Source organism: Dromaius novaehollandiae, chromosome 3 (genome assembly GCF_036370855.1).
Source record: "Dromaius novaehollandiae isolate bDroNov1 chromosome 3, bDroNov1.hap1, whole genome shotgun sequence".
Lineage (NCBI taxonomy): Eukaryota > Metazoa > Chordata > Aves > Casuariiformes > Dromaiidae > Dromaius > Dromaius novaehollandiae.
Window position 1 is genome coordinate 75089852 of NC_088100.1, and position 16243 is coordinate 75106094.

The 16243-nt window shown below is 49.5% G+C and overlaps 1 protein-coding gene across 2 annotated transcripts in view; it reads right to left on the bottom strand.

Moving 5' to 3' along the window:
- FNDC1 (fibronectin type III domain containing 1) overlaps window positions 1-9820 on the bottom strand; it is an 81624-nt gene extending 71804 nt beyond the window's left edge. The window contains exon 1 of one of the 2 annotated variants that reach the window (XM_064509209.1): window positions 9572-9820. In XM_064509209.1, the coding sequence (XP_064365279.1) occupies window positions 9572-9692 (121 nt within the window). In that variant the 5' untranslated portion in view covers window positions 9693-9820. The remainder of the gene's footprint in view (window positions 1-9571) is intronic. The other variant, XM_064509207.1, reaches the window with a different exon arrangement.
- Window positions 9821-16243: the final 6423 nt, after the last annotated feature.

A 16243-nucleotide genomic window follows, 5' to 3' on the forward strand; every position in this document is an offset into this window, starting at 1 on the left:
CCACAGTGTGGAAAAAAGCTTCCACTCCATTTTTAAGACAGGGAAACTGAAGCCCAGGAAAGGCAAGATGCCACTCTGAAAGTTTGTCTCAGACCTAGAAAGGAAACTGTGTCTTATCTCCAGTCTACCTCCCCAGTACCAAGACCTCAGATATTTATCAAATATGTAGATTAAAAATACATGCAACTTGAAAACAGGTTAAAGTCTCAGTCCAGCCAAGCCAGATGGAGCCTTTCCATCACTGCCATTCGCTCTTAAATTGTTTGTAATACGTTTACTTTGGGAGACCAGAAACGTCAAACTGATGAAACCGCTTATGACAGAAGTTGATACAAAGCTTAGCTGACATAGATCTTAATGCTGACAACACAGGATCCAGAGGACCTGCTCCTGCAAAGTGCTGCAAGCCTCCTGCCAAGTCCTGAGACCTCTGTCTGCCTCAAATGGCTACAGCCTCTAAGTATGTGGGCCGAGGGGCCACCTGCAAAGGATCCAACATGAAAAACATACAGTTATGTCATCAAATTTGGCATGGCTTCAAAAGGTGATGAAAGGCAAAGACATTTAGACTATGTGGAAGTGCAGTTCAGTTGTTCCTACAGGGCCTGATTCTGATGCCATTATATATTTCAGCAGGGCTGCCATGTGAAGCAAGACACTATCCAGCAGGAAAAACCGCATCTAAATCCAGCCCTCCATCTATCTGGCCACAGTCTGCATGCTGTAATGCTCTCAAAGCCAACTCAAGGCTTCTCAGCAGCATAGGAAAAATTAAATGCTGGCTTCCCAAGGCCCATCTACTTCTGGTGAAGCAACGCAAGGACCAGAGGGAAAGGGTACAGCCAGCAGAGAGACCAGGGACAATTCCCAGGGAAGTTGGGCTTGCTGCCAGAGGGGTGGCAGGCAGGGCAAGGGGGGATACTCCCATTGCCCCACGCACTACAACCACCCCCCTCGGCAGCAGGAACAGCCCACAGATCTCCGGGAGCTCTGGCAAAGCAGGCAGAAAGGCCTCTGACTGCTGAGGCTGCCTGCTTCATCCACACTGTGGGATGGTGCTGGATGCCACTGAGAACCACCAGCAATGGCGGCATCATTTCCCAGTCACAACTGCTGTTTCTGTGGACAGAGTTTTAAGTAAACCAGTAGCAGCTGCATGCTACTAACTAAATTCCTTTCCACTGCCCGCATCCTTCCAAAGATGCCACTCTGAGCTGAGGGAGAAAGCACTTCATTACAAAATACCAAAACAAATGATGTTGACTACTCATTTCTTCTTACTTTTGCCTTCTTTTTTGACATGACTTGGGAAAACTAATGTTCCGGTTCCAGCAATCCTGCCCTTTTCCCTAAAAAGAGTTTCAGACAAAAAATTGTAACCAACTATATAGTAAACATGATGACAAATAACCATTTGAAGAGTTTCCTCTTATTTTACAGCAGACATATACATGAAGAATGACCAGCTTCTCCAGTGGAAAAACAATCAGTTTAACACCAGAACACAAGAGTCAGATTTGCTGGAACAGGGACTGCTGTAAGATGTCCAAAACGACTTAATGACTGAGTAACACTGAAATAGCTGTGCTGGAACAATGAAATATGAATACACACCATAGTTCTCAATGGGCAATTTGCTCTGTTTAATGAAGAGCTGATTTGAGGATCAAGTTACTCGTTGAAGAGGGCTTATTTAAAATGCAGACTTCTCCAGACCGCATTCTAATATGTTCATAGCTAAATTTGGGTATACAGTTTAGGTTCTCTTCCAATAGAAGGATGGTTGGCGTGACTTCCCTATAATATGATTTATGTACTTCATTTGATGTAACTAGTAACATTCTTTTTGCTTAGGAAAAGCTCTCTTTATATAAGATATAATTTCTACATGATGAGGGTCTTTTCTTCCTTTCAGTAATCCACCAATACTTAGGGCTATTTGCCTTATAGACCAGCTATGTGAAATGTAAGAACCTACACTGAAATGGAGCCACGTACACAGACCAATTTTCAGAGGCACTGAAGTTTATTCAGGTTCCTTTGGCACAAAGACCACTCACCATTCTGGAAAACCAAGCCCCACAAGCCTCCCACAGGCGCTGGATTTTAAAGACCATTTCCATTCGTTGGGAACAGCTGTGGCTGTTTGTCTTCTGCTGTTGCTAAACACACACTGGAGATCTCTTGCCACCGACATTGCTTTTATTCCCAGAGCAATCCACTGTGCTGTCCCAGACAACGTTTCATGCCGCAGAACGAGGTGCAGGAGCAAGGGCTTGTGCAGCGCCGAGCACCCTATACAATCTTCCTATGAACAGAGGCACCAAGTCCAGCAAAGCGTCTCAACATATGGATACCTTTAGGCAGCTGAGAAGCCTCCCTGACTTCAATGGGACTACTAGAATGCTTAAATAACTCCCTGAATCAGGGCCAAAGAAAGGGGAAGGAAAATTCAAAATGCAGCACACTGTGAATGGAATTAGGCTGAGACACTGTGCTGCCAACACTGATGATCTTACTGTGAGCCCCGCAAAGGCTAAAGTTTCCTCACCCTCAGAGCCTGAGGATTACAGGGCCATCTCTATTTCAACCTTTTTTTAAAAGTGAGCGTGAAAGGTGGAGTGCCAAAAACTAAAAACATGGGGAGGGGGTAGCTGGGAAGATGGGGAGGGGAATGGACGGGGAGCACCAACGCGAGAGATGACATCTGTGTCATTAGTATAGCCCACGAGGTCTCTGCGGCTGTGTTGGCACACGCTGCCATCACTTTTCCCCAAATGGGGGCCTGGAGGCAGCACATTCCAGCTCCCCTTTAGCCTGGGTTTCCTTCCCATACTATCCAGTGTGCAGGGGAGAGAGGGCAAAGGCAGCGTATTTTCAGGTCTAACCCCAACACAGAATTGTAACACAGCCAGGATACACACCCAGACTTGGCATGAGGGAAGAGCTCCCATGTCCCACAGCACAAAAATAATTTATGAAGAGCTAATAGTGGACCAGAGGTTATGAGTTCAATGAGAGGGATGTATGGTGAATGCTGTTCATAAAATGTATGATATAACCTATAAAGATTTTAATCATGGTGAAAATGTTGCAAACCGTATGAAACATACTCAAGGTTAAAGAAACGGACTATGTAAGGAATGTGACAGGAATATACACTGCAGAAAGCCTCAGGGGCAGAGGAAGATAGAAAGCCTCATTTCAAATCTCACAGAGCAATCCCAGGAAACTGGGGAGGAGGAACTGGAGTCCGCAGAGTTATACCTGTCAGAAACCCGAAAGCTGCATGCCTTTTAAGAGTAGGATGTAGGAAGAGAGGTCTGAAGAGAGGCAGATATCGGAGAGAAAAGAAGTGGAGGGTACCCAGCCACCCCACAGAGGTCTTGGTGGGGGTGGGAGACACGTTAGTTGTCGGCACAACCTCCCCTTTCCCTAGATAAGCTGACAGCAGGCAACGAAGAATCCACCAGGCAAACATTGTTTGAGGTGGCTGCTTGTAACACTGTTTTCTAGTATTGTAGTTAAGTGCTCAACTGTGTGGTCCACAATCAAAAAAGTTCCTTTTCATTATAACCTTGTCTAAAGTTTAAAAGGAACCAGGTAAATCTGACACTTTCCAGGTGCTTGTATGTCCCCAAAGGAAATGAATCCAATGAAGGAGGTGCCACAGACAAGTTCTGCAGGTGCCTGTAGCTAAGAACGAGTCCGAGAGCTAGGATCAGAGCTTCAGGAGTCAATCTAGCCAGATACAGAGGCAGCACAGAAAAACCCTTGCTGATTTAAATGCCCCTTTGGAAAGAGGCAGGCAGTGGAGATGCAGACGAACCTATGTTTTTCCTCTAAGTCCCTAGATATCCAGGGTGTGAAGAAAAGCTTAGAAGTGTGTGTCCCAAAGGCTCAGAAAACAGACAGCAAAGCAAAAGATCTCAGCAGTTCTTATTTTTTAAATCTTGTGCTTTTTAAGCCACTGGCTTGATTGTGGCAATGCTCATTTTGGCACTGCTGTTTGTGAACATTCAACACAGGCTGTAGGCTTTTGGAGCCAACAGCACAGCAGAGTAAGCAACGGTATAGCAAATATATATAAATAAATGCAAACCGGACTCAGAGGCTTTATACTGGGTCATGTATAGAGAAGGACTTTCTGGGCTACTTTCCATTTCTTCATGGGACCCATCACTCCTCCATTACCCTGAAGACTTAAGACAAACCCCTCCTCAGAACCTACAACATCAGCTCAAACATACAGCCAAAACACAGATTTTGAGCCCACATGAACGCAAAACACTTGGGCTCCTAATAAGGCAGGGAAAAAGGAACTCCCCAGCTTCAAAAACTGTTTCTTTACTCAGGATTTCAATGTCTCACACCTGCAAGGTTAATCTCGCCCTCCTTAGCTGAGCGGGGCGAACAGGCAGCACAGGCTGCAGAGGTTAAGTGATCTATGCTCTTGGGGAATAAAGAAAACATTCATAGTTCCAAGTAAATAAAACTCCAACTGCACTGGAAAGAATAAAAACACTTTCATAGCCTAACTGTTGCTGCTTTACTGTTGCTGTGAGAAAGAACAGACGAGGAGTGTTTTGTGCGAGACAAAAGCACAACAGCAAGTGCTGGTACCTGCCTAACTGAGATCTGTGCAGTCTGTAGTGCTGTGAGTGCCCTCTCAAGGCTGCACAGAAGAAAGAGTGAAGAATGCATGCAGCTTTAGGGAGAAAATTGCAGCACTGAGTTTTCTGAGTGGAAGATGAATCAGCCATCTAAACCACTAATGTGTTCATGGTCTACGGGAAGCATAGTTAAACATCAACTCACCCTCTCCACCCCGTAAGAGAAATCACACACAAAACAAGTGGTACCTGTTACCATGATACATGGATACACCTTGCTACGAATGGTTCACTTGTGCAGGCTAGAAGAGAATTAAGTAATACTGATTAATGAAAACAGATTACTCAAGTTACAAGGTAAGTGGATCCCAAGATTCCAAAAGCAGAAAAAGAAAAAGGTGCTAGTTTGACGGCAGCCTTTTGAATATTTGGCATCACACTGAGAGTACCAAACACAGGCTCAGTCTAGAAATCTTTGGTCAGGGAGGGCCGTGAGACTCCCAGTTATAACTGAACTGCACCAGTGTAATTGTAAGAGACCCAATGCCTGGTGCCAGCACAGCCTGACACCACCATAGCCACACAGCAGAGGACTCTCCCAGTGAAGGAGAGAGATGGGTGACATGAAGCCCCAACTGCCAGTTGGAGAAACAGCTGGTCCTAAAAGACCACCAAAAGACTGAACCTGGTGCAAACATTGCTTCGCTTCATTGATCTCAAGACAACAGACCACCCACAGATTACAGATACACGGCTTAGAGCAGATACGACATCCACTCCAGTTATCCTGAGACTTAGAAGCCACATTTACCATTTCAGTGTCCTGTGTGAGAAATGTCAATGTCACTCAAGTACTGCGCATGTCCAAGAGGGGAGCTGTACTTTTTTGGCGTATGAATGCTCACTCAATGCACTGGTTCACATAGACAAGATACTAGTCCCTGTGCAGGGAGAGAGAAAACATGCCATGTCCTGTTTCCCCCTCTCTCCTCCTGCAGCAGAAGCCAACTGTTCCCTGAGCCTTCATATTTTGTCCCTTCTTCCTACTGAGTCTCCACTTGCCTCCTATCCACCCTAAGACTGCTTTGCTCCATGCTCTACTCAGTCCCCCTTGTTTTCCATAGAGTGCAGCTTCTGAAAGCATCTTCTTAACTGCACATCCAGCCACCCTCAGTCCATGTGTTGTCTCTACTACTCAAAAGCTGGAATTACAGACTTGGCCAGCACAGGGACTTTTATACCTCTGACACACCCAGAGACTGGCACAGAGTTACACAGTTAAGACCCTTACAGCATCATCCTAAATAACCAAGAAGATACATTCCTTAGAGCTAAATGAAGCGAAAAATTCCCCTGGAGACCCTACTGCTTTCTCTGTTTATGTCACACAGTCTAGACAAGAAGGAGGAAAAATGAGAGTCAGTTCTGCTGTCAGTAAGGCGCTCAGTCTGAGTTCAGCCTCTTTTCAACATTCCTCCCAAATTTCTCCCACTTGCCACAGATGGTACTTGAGTACACTTTGTATAAAAGCAGCCCATGAGGGTTTCTACAGGAGGACAGCTTTCTGCCATTCACCCATCAGTATGCACTGTACATGCTTCCACGTGCAGGATCTGGCAGCAAACAACAAAAATCTCTCTTGGCAATACACAGATGGGCTCTCCCCCCTAAACTGGCTCCAGCACAGCACCCGTCTCTAATACTTCCATGGCCTGAGAGGCTGCCAGCAATCCCAGCCACAAGCCCCATACAGACTTTCCATTTTGATAAACAGAAGCAAAGTCAATGTCAAAGTCCAACACCAGATCTCACAGGGGAAATCTTCTCTGTCTTTCCACAAGGGCTCTTCCGCTGCCTTGCTCAGGCTCCCCTCTGCAGAGCCAAGGCACCTCCCCGTCTCCCAGCCACAGAGCCCAGCCTCAGCAGAGCAACAGCCAAAGGCTCAGAGGTGCCCAGCTGCAGGAAATGCACCCTGAATTTGGGGCAGCTCACCTAGATAGCAACTGCTAGAAAGGTTAACAGGAAGAGATCATTTCAAACACAGCTGGAAGATGAGAACGCAGAGCCAAGGGCAGCAGAGGAGCTCAGTGATAGGTTTCTCCCTCTGAGGAGGACTCCAATGCCACCACCCCTCCTGTCTAGGCTGCACTTGTTCAGGGCACAGCTTGGGGTTTAGTGGCCTACAAACCACTCTCTAAATGGAGAAGGAAAGTGTTCCCCATTCAGTGCAGCCTGCACACTGCCAGCGCCAAGGAGCACATGTACAGCTCACACGGGAGTCCTGTACAGCTGTGCTGGGGGTTAACAGCCCAGTGGTCCCACTTGGGCAGGTTTCAGTGCACTTCTGCAGTTTGTAGCCTGCAGTGCTTTACACAGCCCTACGCCAACGCATTTATGTTTGTTCAGAAATTGGCTTGCTTTTACAGCACATTGGTGTGTGACTGCAAAGGAAGAAAGACTGTATGGATGTTACATCCAACATTTTCATTGAAGCTTCAAACTCCCCTAGAATCTCTCTAGAGATTACACAGCCAGATAAGCAAAAGCCTGCCTGTATTCGACAAAAGTTCAATGCTTTTCCTCAGAGGCCACGATGTTTTTCAGGGATGTTGCCCATGCTATCAGCACACAAGCTCCCCCCTCCCTTCCCTCCTTTTCCTCCAGTTTGCCAGAACGCAGCCCTAGGGACAGCAGGTCCACTTCCCAGTCCACTTCCCACTACCGCAAAGCAATGCCACTACAAACTCACTTCCAGGGAAAAAATCCCAGGCTTAACCTGGACAGGTACAGCACGTCACAGAGAGACAGCACTGGGCATACTGGTACTGGGCTCAGAGATCTTTTCCTTGCCTCGCATCAGACAGATCTTTCCCATTTGTTTAGCTGCACACTAAAATGCACTAGGGGCCGTGGGTGACATTAGGTCCTCGGCTCTGACACCCAGCTTAGGGCTACCTGGGAGCGAGACATTGCCATCCTTTGCCAGCTCCTCTGTAGCTGCTGCACTAGGCTGGAGGTCAGCAGCCGCCACGTCCAGAGTCAGGGAGCAGGTGTCCCCATACTGCCCCGGCAGGTACGTCCCCAGCGGTTAAAATCTGGTGCTGAAACGCCTCCGTTACGTCCCTCTCTACTCTTCTCCTAGCTGTGTTCTGATACAAAGACCTGGTGGACACAAGCCGAGACAGCTATGGGGTTCAGCACTGCCTGTGGGTGCAAACAATGCCAGAAGGGCTTCGATTAAATGTATGCCAATTCCACATGGGAGGCTGGAAAGGTCAGAGAAGATCTGCCACCACACACCAAGACCTGACCTCAAGAGCAGCTTTAATCAGGGAGACACTAAGAGTCTGGGAAACCCTGAGAGCAGTTCCAGCCGTCCTCCAGCTGGCCAGGATCGGATTCACAGGGCTCAGACACGTTTCCCTTCTTTGTGCGGGAATAAACAAAAGAAGAATCTTGCCTTGGTTTCAAAAGGGATGTTAGGCACAGGAGCTGCCCAATGTCAAACCCCTTAAACTAGTTAGCAGGGCTTTCCAGCTGGCCCCAAATGTTGCAGGCACCCAGTGATTGCGGGAATGAGGCATATGAGAGCTAAGTGCAAGAGGAAAGAAAGCCTTTAGCTTGTATTTGTTCAGAAGTGTCCTTGCAGGCCAGAACCCCCCATCCCCGGGCTGTCCTACAGCCAGCAGAGCTGGGGAGCTGCTGGCAGGCTGCCGGCACATCCAGCACGAGAAACCTGCAGGGATCCCTGGAGACCCTCCGTGCCAGGCCCCGTCCCCCCAGCTTCGGAGACAAAACTAATGTGGGTCTCCCACCGCTGCCTGCTGCTCTCGGCCCCCGCTGCCTGGCCAGCAGGGCCAGCAGCGAGGCACTGGAGCAGCAGGGCTGCAGGGGCTGGGCCGCCGGCCCCGGCCCCCAGGACACCTCCGGGTCCAGTCTGAGGGGCCACTGCAAGCACAGGGAGCGGCAGGTGCCTCTGCCGCAGCACCCGCCGCGCCGCTGGGCTCTGCTCCGCTTGGCCCGGTCTGGCGCGGCACAATCCCAGACGGCGCGGTCCGGCCCGGGCGGGTGTCCCCCAATGGTGCCGCAGCAGCACCCCGTGGCCCCCAACCCCCAGCACCGCATACCCGGCACCCGTCATCGCAGCACCCCACCAGGCCCTCCCCCGAGACACGCTCCCCGCAATGCCCCCAGCGCCCCTTGCTAGCACACTGTCCCCGACAGCGTGCACAACGTGCAGCCCCTAGCGTCCCTGTAACGCACCCTGCACACCCCAGCCTCCCGCACCACGCACACCACACGCCCCAGCCTCGCACAGGGGCACAGGCTTGGCAGCGACATGCGTGTGCCAGTGCACATTCACACTCACACACAAACACTCACACACACACACGCACTCCCACACTCACACGCACACTCACATGCACGCTTGCACTCATACACATACACTCGCACTCACACTCACATGCTCACACGCACTCATGCACACTCACAGGCACACATGTAAACTCACACACACACTCACATGCACACTTACACTCACACATATACACTCACATTCACACACACATGCACACACACTCACATGCACACACTCGCTCTCATTCACACACTCATACTCAAACTTTCACACTCACACTCACACACACTCTCACACTCACACACTCACATGCACACACACACGCTCACACACACTCACACTCACTCTCACACATTCACACACCCATACTCAAACTTACACACTCTCACTCACATGTACACTCACATGCACACACACACATGCACACCCGCACGCACACACACTCTCAAACACGCACACACACTCACACTCGCATTCACACTCTCGCGCACACACACATTCACGCACGCACGCTCACTCCCACTGCCTCCCCACAGGGCACCTCGGCGCCCCGAGGCCGCCCCGCCCCGCTCCGCGGGCGGGCACCGGCGCTGCCTACCTGGGGCGGCGGCGGCGGGCAGCAGCGCGGCCGCCAGCAGCAGCAGCAGCAGCAGCAGCCGCAGCCGCAGCAGCGCGGCGCGGGGCCGCGGCGGGGCGCGGGGGGCGGCGGGCGCCGCCATGGGGCCGCGGCGGCGGGAGCGGCGGGGCGCGGAGCTGCGTCCGTCTCGGCGGGGCTGCCCCGCTGCTTCCTGCGGGCCCCGCCGTCTCCTCCTCCCGGCTGCCGGCCGACTGCGGCGGGGCGGCCCCGCGGCCCCGCGGAGGCGGGGGCCGGCCCTCCGCCCCCCGCGGCGCCCCGCCGCCTCGGGGCCGCCCCCCGCTGCCGCGCCCGCCGAAACCGTGGGGGAGGCTTGGGGGGAAGGGCCCCGCCGGGCTGCGGCGGCCCCCTCACCCGCGGCGGGCAGGGGCTTCGCCGTGGCCCGCGCAGGGGCGCGGAGGGGGGAAGCGCTCGCGGACGCGTGGCCCCTTCGGGAGCATCTTTGGGAGGAACAGCTGGCCCCTTCGGGAGCATCTTTGGGAGGAACGGGGCTTTAGCTGGCACGGGTATAGCAGCTTGTGCTAGCCCCTCGTTGGCTGCACAAATGCAGCCCGCACGCAGTCCTGGCGGTGTTACTCATGGCATACATCCTTAGCGGGTGTTTCAGTCCCAGCGGGATCAGGCTGTGGTTTATTTTCTGCCTTCGAACATACGTACAGCTCCAGCTCCTAGCAGTTTTCACTGCCGTTGCACACTCACCAGCCTTCCTCGGAAAATTTTGCCTTGGGAGACCACGAACTCAGAGCCGGTCCCTCTGCATGCAGGAGGAGTTTTGGCTCTTGCAGCACACGTTACAGATGCACCACGCTGCTTTGCCTCTCATCCCCTGCAACGCAACGCGGCTCGTAGCACAGTCAGTCCAGCGAGGGCACAGGCAGGCCCGGCTACCCACTACCTCTTTCTCCCATTCATGAACGGCTGGGTTGGGTGTCCATCCCCCCCACTTGCACCCATGCTCGTGCCCAAGCATCATCCCAAGGTGACGCAAGGCTGCGCGTGGGGCTGAGCTCCAGCCAGGGTGCAGACGTAACGTCTGGGCCACCGCATGACTGCCCGGCATTTGTGCCCCAGAGCCCAGCCTTCCCCAGCAGTGCCGTGTTGGCCACTCTTCCCCTGGCCCTTGAGGACTGGGCCCACAGCAGCTGCCTCGCAGCAGCGCCACAATTACAGAGCTGTAGCTATTGCTTCTCCCACTGTGGGAGAGGGGCCTCAGGTTACCCTCTGCATCACCTCACAACCACAATTTAAATAACTACAGAAATTTCTACACAGATTTGTCTTTCTTCATATCTTCTTTTTTTTCTTCCAAACTTACGCCTTGCATCTGGGTTTTTTTGGTTTCTTACGCCGGAGGGATGCACTTTTAGATCCATAAGCCACTTCTCAGTCAGAGAGATCGTCTGATCCCCACCACCGCCTTTCACTACATCACTGGAGACCTGTATTTTCATAACAATTGATAATAGGTCTTCTGCTGTGGAAATTAAGCCAAAACACTAAAAATGGTCATTACAGCTCTTACCTGCTATGGAGGAAGAGGCAAGATACAACAGTTGCTGCTGACACTGCGAAAAATAAACACCAATTTTCTGGAAAAAAAACCAAGCAGACCAAACAAGCAAAATCACAGTCCAAAGCAAAGTACATAAAATGGATAGTCTTTGCCCAGTAATGCCAACTCTGCATCTGCTTCTGCGCAGACACCTGTCCCTGCGTGCTGGTGCCTGGGGTGACCGGGACAGACCCGGCCGCAGAAGCAAAGCTCTGAAGCCTCAGGCTACCTCCCTGCTACTGAAGGTGCCCGCTCCAGGGCCGCCAGCCCTGCTCACTGCTCCTGCCCTCCTGACCGCGTGGCAAGGCCGCGCGCGGCTCAGAGGCTCCCCTGCCCACAGAAGCACATGGGCTGCATCTCTGCGGCCTGATGCTGGGTGCTAGGTCTCCTCCTTTGAGCCACAGGTGTCGTATGTTTGTGTTTTCAGTTCACGGCCTGAAATGAGGTAAAGGCTGGGTCACGGGCTAGCCGTGCAGTGTTTTTATAACAAAATGCTGCGCAATACATAACATGGCGATGGCATGTTAGCATCTGGCAACCTCTGAGGACCCATGAGCTGCTGGAGGGCTCTGTGGGGCAGAGGTAGCCAAGCCTGGTGCCCTCTTATCCATGCTGGGATTGGGGGGTGGGGGGTTGCCTGCAAAGCAGACCATGGGTTTTGTTTCAGAGCAAAGTCACTTCACCAGAAAAGGAGCTTGAGAGCGGGCTGAGATTCATGCAGCATGCTCAAGCTGGGCACTGTAGCTCAAAAGTGACCTGGGGAAACCAAATTGTGCAACAGCATAGGTACACCAGTACTGAGAAGCAAAGGAAGCCAATCCCAAACCCTAGCTGTGGGGATCCCTGGAAGACTGGTCTTTCACCACTCCAGGAATACTTCCTCCCACCACCCAACTGCTACAGCATGGGAGAGGCTTTTAAAAACAAGGCAGCATACCAAGGGGAAGGAGTCTCTAGATAACAGCGTTTCAGACAGTTTGAGGTAAGGTACATCTGAAATACATGTAGTAAGCATTTCAGCCATTGCTGCCTCTTGCAGCCTGCTGGCACTCAGCATTGGACTGAGCAGCATTAGTAATTTTTTCCTCATCTCACTTCTATTTCTTCACCTCATTATTCTGAATTCTGCCCCTATTGCTTGTGAATTAGTGCTTTGTTATCCCCTGGGTTCTCTTAGTTTTCACATGACATTCGTGAGAGGCCTCCTTCAGGATGGGGTCCACAGTGCAATAGTAGCATTTACACAAGGGGTACTTAGGCTTAGCTAACCTTGTACATTAAATGCTCCTTGCACCCTAAGCATAAAGTTTAAAGGCCTTTTCTGGATTATAAATCAAGGACTCACTTGAACACTGGTTAGCTGACTATGCATGAAAGTCTCTTATGGGGCCCAAGACTGTAATCAAAAAGCAGTGGTGCCATGAAGAAATTGCTTTTCCAAACTTCATTGATTCACTACCTACTCCTGAGGGAAGGTCACTCCACTGGCAAAATGTGAAAACTAGAAAAAAAACAGACCAAACCAACTGAATAGTTGGATCCAAAGCTTCCACAAATATATCTGGATAAAGATAAATTAGAGTCTGGGATCTCAGTGTGCCAGAAATCCAAATCCTGCCTAGCATCTGTAGCACGTGCCTTTCTGTGTGAGGAAGGTGCTTTTGGACAAGGTGGACGTTTGGGAGTTGCAGTGGGTGTAGGTACTGGACAGGATGGCTGTGCCATACACTCTGAAAGGGACACTTGAGCTTGCCCTGAAGAACCACGGGATTTGCTCGGTACATGGCCGGGCTGGAGGTGCGGAGCCTCCAGCACCTGAAAACCCCCCACACTCACCCTGACCGCTGTGGGTCCTCACAGGCAGCACAGCGGACCCACCACATCGTGCTTCCCGATACATCGCTTGCAGGCATGGAGGAGGGCCTGGCCGACACAGGGGCAGGGCCTGGCCAGGACTTGAGCAGTCCAGCTTCCCACCGGCAGCAAATACAGGGGATGGGAGCTGAAATTACTCAGCAGGCTCAAGCCCACTTGCTGCTTTTAAAATACTAGCTCTGAAAAGGGCAAAGCACTGCAATTTCTAGCTGGATGGAAAATGGTATTTAGATATTTTGGAAAGTTCAGTTTTGTGAACTTGCAGAGTTCACAAAACTGAAAGGGTTTATTTCCCCCTCAATTATTTCTTCACTGCTCACCCAGTACAAGTGCACCCAGTAGAGACAGAGAATTGAAGTATGTATGAGTGCAGCCATCTATCTAGATGAAACTACCCACCCTCCTCAGCTGTGCACACTCTGCAGTCTTGGAGGTTTTTTATTTAAAAGACATATGGAATTCCATTGCACATGTGAATAACTCATGAATCAACCGAGATGCCATGTTTCAATGAGTATGGACTTGTTCCTATGGTAATGTGGAATTTGTTTTTCTTTTCTGCCTTGCTCTTGCCAGTGGGAAGAAAAATTAGAGCACTAAAGACATTTTCTGTAATTATCCAGTAGCACAACTGACATTAGTGTAACATATAGGATTAAGTTGTAGCCCAAACTGAGACAAGCAACACTTGGGATTCCTAATACTTTCTCTCTTGTTTACACAAATGATTCTCTTTCAAGCCACATGAGGCCAGACAAAAAAATCACTACGCAACCTCAGATCAGAGAAAATACAGTTCACTGTAAGGTTACATTTTTAATTTCTAACAACTCCTTACGACAGATCTGTAGCTGGCATAATCTGGCACAACTTCTGGTTTCTTCTCCTTTCATGCTCTTTAGAGCTCTGCTAATTACACGAGGTAATGAAATGGCTTTCTGGGTTTGGCAAACCAGCTTCTTCACTCTTGACTTCCAGAATGTTTGTCATTAATGCCAAGGAAAGATAGCAGCAGCCTCTGGGGTATAAATGGTAATCCCACCAGTTTGTAGAGGCAGGTTTATAAACAGAAGGGACAGACAGACAGAAGCATGTGAAAGAAAGTTTAGTAAGCCAAATTGTCCAGATATTTAGAGGCAACCACAATGGCTCTGAACAGAGCATTTGTCTCCTCTGCAATCCAGAGTCAAGGCTGCAGCTCACATGGACGTACCCAACTTGGCTTCAGCACCAGCATTGGCACACCTCTGAATAGGGCAGCGTGAGCTGCAGCACAGGCCTGGATCAGCACGCAGCAGCTAAGGCCGTATCTGCTGTAGCTGAATTGCAAAGAGTGTCTGAGAGAGCTACTTTTCCACACAAGGTGCAATCACAGCTTTGGATTCTCGTGAAGACATGGACCTAAGCAGGCTATCACTTTCACAACTACAGTGACATTTGCTTTATTTATGCACAAGAAAGTAGGAATGCTGCATTGAATACTGCTAAAGGAGTTTCTGAACACTTATTTTAATGGTGATCATTGTCATCACAACTTTGTTTGAATGATATTGAAACCCTTGTCCTGTAAACATTTTGTACCCGTTTAACGTTAAACCTGTAAGAATTGCCAAGGATTATTTATATGCATAAGCCTATTTTACTTCCAAGACGAAGAGAAACATTTTAGGCATGTTAATGATGTGATGCTTTTGAGTTGAAGCATACAACTGTGTTGGAGGCCAGCACAGAGAAAAAGAGGCTGAAAGAGAGCCAGGTAATGCCTTCCAGTCACGTAAAACTCCTATGAGCACTTGGTAACCACCCTTCTTCCTTGAAGGTTGTTGTCTTTCAGCGTGAGCATGTGCACAGGTGGCAGAAGTACAGACAGCTGCCTCATGCCAAAGAAGTGCTCATTTCTAATTACAACAGCAATGAAAAAGAAGATAATATAGAACATATACTTGTGGCAAATCACTAATAGTTAATAGTTTGTTTGCTGAATATTGCCTCTTCTGGTGGCCATTTGTCTGCAAACTGTTTCTGAAATGTATTTGTTAATTACTTCTATTTATATGCTTTGCTAACCTTCCCACTGAAACCAAAAGAAAGACTTCTATTGTTTTAATAATGAAATGATTTAGGCCCATATTCATGATGTTATTTGAGATATTTACCCAATTCTGCTTCTAGGTACAGGCTAAAAAATACTGTCAGAAGAAATTGAAAAGTTCAGTCTTTCTACATTAGAAATTACCAGATGAATGTCAATGCAATCTGAATTCTTGTGTGCCCATCTGGTAGACTCATTTAAACAAAAATGAAAGAAGAGGTGATTATGTCTTTAAAGAATGCATCAAAGTGCCTGCAAAGAAAGAGTAACTCAGGTTGTTTAGGCAGCTGTAGATCTGCGTTTCTTGCTTTTCGAATCATTCGTGTCTGAAAGCATATCTTTTCAGCGTCATACTCTGAACAGAAAAGCCGATGCTTTGACTTTTAGGGGCAATACGCCCAGCACTACTTCTGATGTGTTCCTCTTTAGCAGCTCCTTGCTCCCATGAAGCCACGTCAAGGCACTTTGGCTTCCAGCCGCATGGCACCAAATGCCACAACCTGAGCAGCCACCTTCTCTCGCTAGCAGCCACCGTGCTGCCAGCACATGTCATGCAAGCACACTTTGGACCAGAAAGCAAACCCTGTGAAAATGGCACTTGAGGCAGCTGGTTAGGCCACTCAGCTAGGAGCGTTTTGGTGAACACTGAGTTTGCCACGCAGAGCAGAACAGCTCGAGCAGAGTTGGAGGGCACCATGGCTCCATTCAGCCTACAGTTTTATGGTCAGGATGCCCTGGGAGACGTGGATTTGTACTGTATAGCTGTGTGCTCACGAAGGAACTGCATGCAGGCCTGCCACCTCCCCAAGGAGTGGTACAGGCACAGAGCTATCCAGCAATGAAGCCACGGCCTCCGACTGTTTGTGGGTCTAACCTGTTGCTCTCCTCGCTTTTCCCAACACATCTCAGGACCAAATGGAATATCTCATTTGAATCAAAAACAATCTAGGGACATTTTGTTTCAGAGTAGAAGATCAAAAAAGCGTGTCTCTGTAGCTGATCTGGACAAATTCCAATTTTTCATTTTGACAGAGAAACTGAAAAATAAATTATTCCTACAGGCCTAATCCAAACTCCCATCATGTGTCTAAAATAACAACTTTGCCTTCAGAATATT